The sequence below is a fragment of the Propithecus coquereli genome, unplaced genomic scaffold (assembly GCF_000956105.1).
Source record: "Propithecus coquereli isolate 6110/MARCELLA unplaced genomic scaffold, Pcoq_1.0 Scaffold3, whole genome shotgun sequence".
Classification (NCBI taxonomy): Eukaryota; Metazoa; Chordata; class Mammalia; order Primates; family Indriidae; genus Propithecus; species Propithecus coquereli.
The window spans coordinates 5,041,036-5,053,055 of NW_012148618.1; the positions used below are offsets into that span (position 1 = coordinate 5,041,036).

Below are 12,020 nucleotides of genomic sequence, written 5' to 3' on the forward strand. Positions count from 1 at the left end.
CCACAGCAAGAACAAAAAGAATTCCAGAGTTTGTGTAACATTAGCAAAGCTCAATGTTACCACATTTGCAAAACACCACCAGGATCAGACAGGCATATTGATCTTAAACATGAGGTGCCAACTTCAGAATAAGCCAATTTCACCAAAGAAAAGGCAAGTACACTAAAGCCGAAGCACTACATTCAGAGAAGGGGGGGATTTGAGAAAATCTGGAGCTTTCAAAATTCATTCTGTGAGTTCCTGCACTTGAAAAGGCTTCTAACTGAACATATGAAGAAATGTAAAAAGCTAGTTAACCTTAATGGTTATTCTTAACTGTTGAAATTAACATTTGACTTTTCTGCTGGTTCACTTCGGGGATATTGCAAGAGAAAGGGAAAATAGCAAACTAGCTTTTTCCATTTTTATTATGAATTCCAGCCTTGTGAAGTAGCAGAGCTGGAGTTGCATAATAGCACCGGAAGAGCTCTGAAGCATCGAGAAGCTGGCATGAAGGCAAGGCTGCACACTTCTGTCATCTTACCAAGCGGAAACCTATGGTCACAGGCCATCTAGACCATATTTGGAGGAAAGAAGAGAGACTTTAAAAACAACTTTCAACATCTTGAAGGAAAAATAATCATAAGTCCATAGGCAAGCCTAATTGCAGAGCAGCAGTAAAATGAGCTGCCTGGCAACGAGTTTCCAAGTGTGCAGCCACAGCTAATTCCACGAGATTGAAGTGTGAGGTGCGGTAGTGGTTTTTTTTTTTCCTTCTTTTAATTGCAGAGGCACAAAGAATGGAAACTGCCCTGAACACTCACAAGTGAAAGGCTCATTTCATTACAAATACAGCTGGAGTCAGTTGTCCATGCAAAGTACATGTATATCAAAGGAATGAATAACATACCCATTCGGAGAGGTCACTGAGCTAGCAAAATCAAAAACAAAACAGTAAATGGATATTTTAGTGTGTGCAGGTCTTGCTGAAAGCTTTCAACTTATTTAAGGAATCTACCAATGCTTATTAAGAGAAAAAAACCCAATGAGAATAAAGGGGGTGGATTTCCTACCTGGGAAATATTTTATTATCTTAGCTGGAAGTTAACAGTGGAAATATATGTAAAGCTTGTTTTTCTTTTTTCTTTTCTTTTTCCAATATAGTGCTGATGTCATCAAGAAACCATAAGCAAGCAATGTGCTGCATTCTAAGCCGGCTGCAGCACTTTTTCATAATTACATTTATATAAGAAAATTCACCTAAGAAAAATGGTCAGTACATCAGGCAATTTGGGATTTCTTTTTCTCAGAATTACTGTAAATAATCAATCAATCGATCAATCATTTTTTTAATACTAAAGAAGGTGCTTTCTTACCATGAAGTAAGGTCTTCCAGATGGCACATTTTAACTAAAAATCATGCCACCAAAGGGCCAGTACAAAAATGAAATGAGTTATTTACACATATCTTCATAAATATTAGCAAGAAAACATTAAAATTCATTACATCAGCATAAAATCCTAAAATCATAGCATAACATGAGAAAGAAAGTAAGGAGGGGGAAGGAAAGGGGAAGAGGAAAGTCACATGTTTAATGACAATTTGGTCTGAGAAAGAAAGACATTGAAACCTTAGTTTGGGGACCTCTCGTTTACAATAATATTTAATTTCCCACAATAATACCTGGCTCTTTGAGGAAAGAAATCCTGTCAAATATACAGGATATGTCCCACATTCTTCCATAGGATAATTTACAGGAAAATCATGACTCAAAAAAAAAAAAAAAAACAAAACCCTAAAATTACATAGTGAACATTTAGTGCTTTAGGGTTGCCATCTTGGATATACTTTGGAAAATGCTCTTTCTTTGTCCATACCGAAGCAGAAAAAGAACACACACATTTATTCTCTAAATTCTGCTAAATATATGGGAGCCAAGGTCTCAAGAATAATGGCTAAGATAAACAGGCTAACATTTCCACAGACCTAATCTGTGATGGGCTACAGCCTGTGAGACACACCAGACAAGTGAGGTGGTGACACTTTTCCATTTTAACTTGGTACACTACGACCATCACAGACTGGAGAAAGGACATTTGCATCCAAGTGATGTTGTCATTTGGAGATGCTGAAACCGAAGCCCAGAGGTGGTGGTGGCAGCAGCAACATTAGGAACAAATCTAACTAAACCTGTCTGTCACCAAAACAGGCTGCCTCCCACGAGTAAATCTGGAAGGTGAACTCTAACACCGGGCAGATTTTAAAGAGTAGGTTTCAACAAGTGTTTGCATGTAAGAGCAATTTTACCAAACAGTTTTGTTATTTTGTGAATATAAAAATACTATTTCTGCAGCAGGTGTGGGTGACCAGCCACCGATTGAAAAAAGGAAAAAGTAGCATCCCAAGCTAGAATGTTGTGTTTTTTTTTCCCTTTCCAAAGAAAAAGCAAGGTCAAGTCAAGTGAGTTAAGAATTTAATGATGCAGTGCCCTGCTCTTACCATTTAGGTGCTACATGGGGGAATATCCCCACGGTTAACAGCCTGAAAGGCACTGGCACTGGGATGGGTGGTCCTGAGTGAGGGCACCAAGCTTGAGGCAGTGACTTTTAACTAACCAGCACAAAGGAACTTTTAACACTGAGTGTGGCTACCCTGGTGCATCCCGGCTTCCCTGGCTGTATGGCCTTGATGCACACATGGGCAAGACCTAGGACATCACAATGTGAGCATAAGTGACTTTGTTCTTTTTCTGCAAAGAAGATTTCTTGAACTATTCTGAAGTATAATCAATGCCCACTCTTAGACTTGACTCATAAAATGATTTATTTCTCTTTTAAAAAATCTAATATTTAAAAAAAATGTAAATGGGGATGAAGTTTATTTAAAGTTATGTACACAGTTCCTCCATCAGTTTTGTTCCCTCCCCTACATATGCCCAAATAAATTCTCATTCTGAGTTTCCTCTGACAGTTATAAAGGGAAGACAGAAACTTCAGAGTGAGAGGCTACAGTGGAATGATGGTGGTCTCTATCATCCCGGTTCTCCGCTATGATATAGAAACGTTGATGGGAACTCAGGGACCCAGGAAGAAAGAGGCAGGATTCTATTAGCCTCTTCATTCTAGATGAGTTCACACAAGATCTCTAAATGTGGCCGTAGCCAGACTGCAGACTTTACACAAGGGGCTTCTAATTCCCCTCATCAGTATCTACTTTGATTTGTTTTATCACCTAGCAGTATCAGGGTAGATGCATCTTTAGCAGATCCTTTTTTAATGATGTTGCCACCTGTCACCAAATTTTCTCTGACTTTATCATATGAATAAATGTCCTGAACTTGGCTGCAAGGTCTCTCACACCATGTACTGTAAGGACCTTTACATGAATACAGCATAATGTATGTCTATGCTTCACTGGTCACGTGATGTCAGGAAATGACCCCCTAGCAGTCATGGGCACGTCATCGTCAGGCAGCAGTAACATGTGACGAATGTGCAACACCACACATGTGCATTTCTCTAGCAACTGTGCTGTAATATTCTCCACCATAAAGACAAGGGCAAACCAAGGGAGCCCGAAGCTCCTTTTTAGAGTTAATGGGACTGTCACCTAGGTATTATAATACAGAAAAACAAAGAACTTCTCAGTGAGGACATCTGTGATAAAGGTTCTTGCAGAAACAATATCTTTCCAGGTCACATTTCCCAATCCAAGCGAGAAGGCTGTGTATTAGCCACACCAGATAGTTTAGCATCTGAAGTTAAGCACGATCTTATATGTTCTGGCTATGGATAAAGTATAACAGTAACCTGGCAACCATAACATGAGTTCCTCTTATATTTATATTTCACCTGGTTTTTTTAGTTGTAAAGGTCTGACATTGATGAAGCAAACTTTTAGAGAAAACCTTATCAGAAAGGGTACAGTTGGTAATTGTGTTAATCAAGGCCTTTCACTGCCATAAGCATTATGTCAGTTTATGTCAAAACCCATTTGGAGATAGCAGCCCTAACATTTAGCATGCCTCCTGGCCATGTAGCATGGGACTCTCCTTCCTTTGAGGCAGTTTGAATACTCCCAAAAGATCTGTGTGACAAGAAGATGTGGACCAAAGATGACGAGAGGAACCAATACGTATTTCCATTCTCACAGGCAGTTGGAGGCACTGATCTCATTTAATTTTCACCCAGTCCTATGAGGTAGCCTGCATTTTGAAGATGTGGAAAGTGAGGCACAGAAAGGAGAAATAGTTTGCCCTGGAGGTCACCTGGTCCAGTATAGGCTGGAATGAAAACCTATCTGCCTGACCCTGAAGAGCTTTTCTCACTACAAATGTTGCTTGTTCTATTATAACTTTATAGTCATCTCTATAGGATGATGGTACTGAGGGCTTAGAGGGAGACAGTGACATCTCTTTTGGCCTCATGTCCTGCTGAAGGTGGCTGGACATTCCATATGCTATAGGACCAAGTCAATCGAAAATGTGGAAATAATATTTGTATGCAGCAATTTGACTTCAAAATTGGCCACGGTGCCAAGCATCTATCCCTTGGTAATTTTCCCCAGAATAAAAGTAGGATAGGATTAGATCAGAGGTAAAATGATCCAAGGATGAGCTTAGCTAGGACAGACTGAGAGGCACCAAACATTCTCTGCTCCCGGGTCCTCCTCCTCATTTATTCTCCTCAGCAGAAAGCTGGCTCCCCCGTGCTGCGGGCTGTAGCTGAGAACATTTCAGTAATCAAAAAATCTCTCTGCTGTTAAATTTGGCTGGGCACCTTTGTTTCCTTTGTTAGTAATAGAAATTGCTGTAGAATTGTAATTCCTTGCAAAAGACTTCCGTACACTCGTCATGTGAATGAACAAACAACTGAAGTCATTTTTTAAAACGTCCAGTTGCTACATAGCAGTGAACAAACACCACACAAGGAACCAATGTATGACTAAAAGGAGACATTACACTCTCCACAGCATCCCGGTTTGGTGGCAGTCATGATCATTAGTGAAAGTAATATCTATTTAAAAGCAGAAAACAGCTATTTCCAAACAGAATGGAATGGCATGCAAAAGAGGCATCGTCCCACTCAAACATCCCCAGGCTCTCCAGAGAATCATTATGGTTTGTCATGGTAACTCACTTCCTTTTTTATTTTTCCTCTTTTTCTTTCTTGCTGAATATTGGCTTTTAAAATCAAATTAAGTACTAATAGTAAATGTGCACAGTAATCACTTCAGAAATGCAAAACAATCAGACTGAAGAGATTTATGTAAAAATAGTATTTCTCGTACTAAAGGCTGAGAGCCCAGATGGAATTGTGAGAGAGTTCCAAGAGGGTTCTAGTGCCTGAAGCTGCTGCCCAGGTATATGTTTTGTAAAGCCACCAATGAATAATAAAATAATATGATTTGCAAAGAATACCATCTGTGCTCCATTTCCCTTCTCAAGTCTCTTCCCTCTATCTCTGAGATCTCTAGTGAATAATAATAATAATCATAATAACAGTAATAAATGTGTCAAGATGGAAAATAACTATTAGATCTCTCTTATCTTTGGTAAAATAGCTCAAAAAGGCAACATGACATGAAATTTCAGAGTCTGACCCAACATGGTGACTTTTGTTATCCAATGGATATTAATAAAAATGTCATGGATCATTTATTTTGGATTCCAGTTTTCAACAAGAGTAAATTCTTCCAATAAGATTTAATGTATTTGTTTCTAAACATTGTAAATTATAGATGGCTCCTGAAATATATACCTATATTGAATAAACTTCTGTTATAACATGCCTGGTAATTAAGGTAGGTCTTATTCATATTTTCTGAAACTAAGGGTTCAATTTTATTAAGGTGGTCTTCCCATTCTATTTGGAAAATGAATTATTACTTATTCCTCTTTAAGACAAACCAAGTTAAGATTATTAAGTTTTTGGCAACAAAGGAGAATGCAGAACTTCTGAATTTACTTTCTCATCTCTAGGGCACCCTGAACCACTCAAGCTAAATGATAAAAATAACTCCTATGAAATATACTTTTTGAACAAAACAAGATAAGAGAACACCCAATAAATTCTCCAATTAACATGGTATCTATCTTCCAAATTTCTATCCTAGAGCCATAAACAGGCTAAGTCTAGCAGATTTTGCTTGACACTGAAAGTGGTGATATTTAAAACCAACCAGGTCTCCCTCATCAAAGATTTCTGTATATGATGAGACTTGGAAAAAGAGTGATCAAGCTACAAAATTGTTTCACTAAACTGGAAATCTTTGAAAGTGTGTGGAAAACATGGGATGCTGAGGTCAGGGAAGGGGAAATGAACCCGGATTGAGGGGAATGCTAATGAATAAAAATCTCACCTGTGTCAATGCTCTAAGTAACAAAGCAAAGCTAGTCCCAGGCATCTGACTAAAGCATATTGTCATATTACTCTAAACCAAAGGAGTGAAGCAGCACAAATATTTGGTGTGAAGGGTCCTAGAGATCTAATTAGACATCCTAATTTTATAGGTGAGAACACTGTGGCCCCAAGAGATTAGAGGACATGCCCGAGATCACATTGAGAGTTGGAAGATGACCAACATGTAAACACTGATTCTCTTGATTCCATGGTCATTGTCTCTTCTACCACAAATGAGACACTTCTGTATTACGTATGAGTTCATCCAAGTCAAGTAAGAATAAACTGTGACAGGGTAACTGCCAACAGTTCCTGCCCACAGGCAGTGTACTCTCCAGTACAGGAGAATGAAAATCAGCTGTTCCTATAGCTACTGTTGCAATTACAGCACAGAGTGATATGAACTATGATAGAAAACGTATTTAACGTTGCCCAAGCAACAGACTTGTGGGATTGGTAGAGGCTTCTCTACTGATCTAATACCTAAACTGGTTCCTTGAAGGATAAGTAGGGATTATATTAACATAAGGGAAGAAAGAGAGGAGGAGGAAATCTGTTCCATGTGGAGGACACAGGTGATATGCAGTATCAGAGGCAAAAGGGACTCAAACTGAGGCATGTTTGAGGCAGTGAGGGGAGTTCGGTGTGGCTGGGACACCAAGTGCTTGGTGGGATGTGATGAGAGACGGGCTGGGAAAGGGGAGCAGGGCTCACCAAGTCCTTCCGGGCGTTATGTTCTATTTTAAAATTTGGAATTTATCTCAAGGTGATGGGAAGACAAAGGATTTTGAAACAGGGCAGTGTAATAATTGGATCTGCATTTTGGAAAGAACATTATGACTGCTGAGTGAAAACATGGGAGGAGGGGGTAAGGAGGAAGGAATCAAAGCAGTTTGCAGGCAGCTGCAGCCACCAGAAGGTGGAGCTTAGTCAGCTCATGGAGTATGGGGGAGCGGGGAGAAGTAGTCGAATCGGAGATATTCAGGCAGTAGAATTAAAGTACTTGATACTAAATGGATATAAAGGAAAGTGAGCCATTAGGGAAAGGAAGAGTCAGAAATTATTCTGAAGTATCTGGCCAAAGTCTTACCCCGAAGAACTTCCTACATGGGAGATACAGAGCATTCTTTTACTTAAACACTGAAGGACCATTTTATTGACAATAGAAACTCAAGACAATCTTGTATTTGCTCATCATCAGTGAAACCATCAAGTTCTGGGCACATGTCAAAGAGTCTGAATTCTAGAGGAAATCCTCTTCACACTGTTGCAACCTGGTTATGCTCCCTGAGGGCAGTCATAAATCTCCAGTGAGATCTTCCCAAGAAAAAAGAAACTGCCCAACAGGCATCCTCCATCCCAAGGCCCTCTCAGTCTCTCCACATTCCCTGGTGAATTCTGGGGTAGGAGAGGGGAGTAGGTTCAGTGTTCTATGCCCTTGCTCAGGCAGCATTAGCAGTGGTCTCCTCTGTTTTCTGGTGGAAGCTGATTAATCCAAAGGAAGCAGGATGAGGGTTGCTCAATAAGAGGAACCTACACTCAGGGAGAAAGATTTCCTATCTCCATACGGATCACCTCAAGCGTCCTAAAATTTTCCAGTTCAAAACTGGAGGGATGAAATGTAGAACGTACTTTCAGGCTATGGTGTGTCCCAATCCCAATTTAGGACGTAATTCAGGTACTCACCCCTTCGCCGCCATTTTCACCTGTGTTGGCAAGCATTTCCTGCAGGGCTCTGACAGAGAGGGACTGCTCCAGCACAAAATTGCAGACGCAGAGATCTGGAGGAATATACTGTGGAAATAAAGCCAGAATGAGGAAACCTACTCATGTCAGTTAGGGATCAGTCACACAATAACATCTCAAGGGCAAAGAGCTTGTGAATCAAAATGACAGCTGGGTGGATGAGTAGGAATGCAGAAAGGTGGCTTTTGCTTATTCAAGTTAAGAGGGGTTTTAAGCTGGATTCTAAAGGATGAGAAGAAGAAAAGCCCCAAGTCTCAAGGGAACAGTGACCAAGATGTTGGGACCAATTTGAGGGAGGGCTGGGGGTGCATATGAAAGAACACCCACATAGCCCTGCTGCAGAAGGGACAGGCAGGGAAGGCTGACCTACACTCATGTCTGGGGGCACCAAAGGAAGAAAGTCACTGGGATCTCACACTCAGTAATCTGTAAATGAGCAGGTAATTAACTCATTTGTATGGGACTTGAACAAGCAGGCAGCTGGTGATGAAGGACTAGAATGTGGCTCTGGACAATAGTGATCAAAACAGAGAATCATTTATTTGTTAAGAAAAATCAGGATGTTACAGTATAAAAATAAGCAATAGAGGGGGTTAAGAGCCATATAAATATAACTTGAGCAAAGAAATGTCCAGAACTTTAATAATTGATGACTCCTCTAACAATCATTCTAATTAATTAGAATCAGCTAACAGTGATCAGTTAACATCATGATAATTCGTGCCTGTTTGGGAACGTTTCTCAACAACAGATAAAGACAGCCTTCTCTGCATACTCACTAGTAATAGCTAATACTCAATGAGTACTTTCTCTATGTCAGGCAATGTTCTAAGTGCTTTGCATATATTAATTCATCTAATCCTCACAACTACCCTATAAAGATAGGGTAGATAGAGACTATTAATATTCCAGTTTATAATCAAGGAAACTAAGGCATAGAGAAGTTACGTCACATGTCCAAGTGTTACATTTGGCTGAGTCAGATTCAAATCCAGGCGGTCTGTCTCCAAACTCTATGCACTTAACCCCACACTGTTCCTGTCATCAATAAAATATTAAAGATTTTTTGACAACTAGAACACCTTAGATCAGCAAATATTCAAGTATTACATTTATGTAAAATGCAGTGCTTAATATTGAAAAAGATGCAAAGAAACATAAAACAAAACGATTGCTCTTCAGGAGCTTACAGTCCAGTTTCATGACGCACCATTTTCCTTGGGAATAGAGTTTGCGATCACCTTGCATACCCATCTTTTGTGTACCACATGATATTGGCAGGACATCGACACCACGAGAATAACAGGAATGTGGAATGAGGGCCAGAAGTCACCAGCAGCCATGCCAAACACTTCAAGACAGGTAAAGCTGTTTCCATGGAGCTCCAATTTAAAAGCCAAAGCAAGCCTGCTACTAAGGCTCAGATAACCTCTCTGATGTCAGCATTTTCATTTTTAAAATAAAGATAATGGAATTGGCCGTCTTTAAGTTCCTTTTAATTTTCAAATGTTTATTCATCATCCCCTCCCAACCTCAATGTTCTCAAAAATAAGATGATGGACCTGCTGGATCTGCCTACAGTTTTCCTTTATTGACATTTTAAGACGCCCTAAGCCAGGAAAAGGCAATCCTGTCCCAAAGGCTACTGCCTATGGGTGACTTACACTCTCACGTACTTGTCTACTATGTACTTTTCTACTTAAATACTTTCCTAGTCAAGGTCCCTATGGTCAGGAACCCTAAAAATCTAGTCTTCTTAGAATTCTGGCATTACAGAAATTTGCCCAATTCTTTTTATTAAAATAATTAACCAAGAAGAGACTATAACACAAGAAGGAATATAGCCTTTATTTTATATCTTTTTCACTGTTGTTTTCAAAGTCTGTTCCTGATGCAAGTAATTAACTCATTTGTATGGGACTTGAACAAGCAGGCGGCTGTGACAAAGAGCAGAACTTCATGTCCAGGAAGTGTTTTTAGAGCACATTTAGCATCATTACAAATAGCATTCAATTATATGATAAAGCATTTCCCTAAAGACCTTGTGCCATAAACATGCATTATCCAACCTTAGTCTCCCAGAATATGATGCCGCCTCAGGAGATTTTACAGAGGTTTTTCTATCACTCTTAGCCTACCTGGATTTCATGTCCCCAGAATAGGAAGCATAAAAGCCAGGGTTCAGTTGTTTCCTCCTCCTCTACTTCACTAGAGCATGTGATTTGAAGATTTTCCATTCAGGAATATCTGCAGTTGCAGCTGGTACATCAAAGGCTGTTTTTTGATGAACTTATTTGCCAAACATTCATTCCTACTTTTACAATTAACCTGTTTCTTCCATTCTCCTTAAGATAGAACCCTTCATAGCTCCAAGTGCTAGACATCCTGCCCTTAGATGAGATCGTGGGATTCTCAGCCAGCTTTCTTTCCTTCTTGTGCCTGGTTTTCGTGGAAAGCATCATCCACGCTGATGGAAGACCACCAATAGATGACATGGACACTAGGCATGCTGTTATTAGATCTGTCCCTTCCCTCCAGATATTGAAAGTCTCCAGGTAGTCATGATTTTATTACTAGTGGGAATGGGTACGTTTAAACAGGGAGATGGTGTGCATGGGCAAGAAGCACCTCAAATTGGAGCACCATACCTGCCAGTGGTTTACATAGTTTCCTTACTGTTTAGTTTCTCTCCCTCTAGAGTGTAGTCCCTGCCTGGACTTTCTCTACTTGGGAATAAGGTCGCGCCACTCCAACAGCACACAGAACAACGCGTGGGCAGTAGTAAGGAAGGGAACAGGGCAACAGGAATATCTGGAGAAAAACAAAATACAACTAGCAACTTGTGATATGAATGGAGCTCAGAGCTCAGAGCCATCTGACCTGCTATGCCAGCTGCCATCCTTAATTAAACTCTGAGCTGGCCTGAGCTCACACCTCCACACTCCTGAAGAATGAGCAAAGGCCACTCGTCCATCAAAGCTAATTTGTTTGCAGCCGTGAAAGTCCCTCAGGAGCCCAGCTCATTGTCTCTGTGCTCTGGAGCCTGTGCCTCAGTCACTCTGCCTGGCAGGCATGGGGCGAGTGTTTGATGATTCTCAGCACGGAGAGAAGGGCTCTGTTGACATCTGTTCTGAAATAGCTCCTCATCACTCTCCCCAGCCCTGTCCTGAGCCTAGAGAAGCGCTACATTTCCAAGTGTCCTACAGAAAACCTTGAGATGCCATGGTCCTGGGTAAGCCAGGAACTAGTATTCATTTAACCCCACCATGTGGAAAACAGTGGAGGGAAAGCCTATGTGTCCTTTGTACTCCATAAATCTATGTAATGGCATATTTTTTTTTGGGGGGGGGGCTTACTGAATCCAGGTTAGTAGGAATCTGCTGCCCTTTTATTGTAGTCATTTAACATTTCTCTATCTGGTACCCTGCAACAGGCACTCAGCCTGTACTAGCACATAACGTAGAGTCACTTCTCCATTACACTGTTAGTCGCAGTTTGTTTTGGCTTGCAAGGTTCTTGATGCATTGAAATCTGTCTGTTTCACTAGATTGGTCCCTTTAAAAAAATCTGTGTCTTATTGTACTATTGGTATCCTCAGTACAAAGAACAGTACGTGTTCAACTTAAGTCTTCTTGAACAGACTCTGTGTCTCCTAAGACCATGCAGGAGTATATTGCTGACAGTGGCTACAGCTGTGGACAAACTGCATTCAGCACTCGCCCACCTGGCTGAGCCCCTTTCTCAAGACTTCTGCTTATTATTCAAGAAGTCTTTCTTCTCCCAGTGTCACAGGCCCCCTTCACTGCTGTTAATCCATCCAGTTTGCACGTAACCATGCCTCAGTGACACATCTTGTGAGAGCATCAATAGCTCTGAGGCAATATAGGATATAT

At 40.5% G+C, this 12,020-nt stretch overlaps 1 protein-coding gene across 1 annotated transcript in view; it reads right to left on the bottom strand.

Annotated features, from left to right (window-relative positions):
* RYR3 (ryanodine receptor 3) overlaps positions 1-12,020 on the bottom strand; it is a 393,465-nt gene that overhangs the window by 336,870 nt on the left and 44,575 nt on the right. Inside the window, exon 3 of the mRNA XM_012649115.1 lies at positions 8,068-8,175. Within this exon, the coding sequence (XP_012504569.1) occupies positions 8,068-8,175 (108 nt within the window). The remainder of the gene's footprint in view (positions 1-8,067; positions 8,176-12,020) is intronic.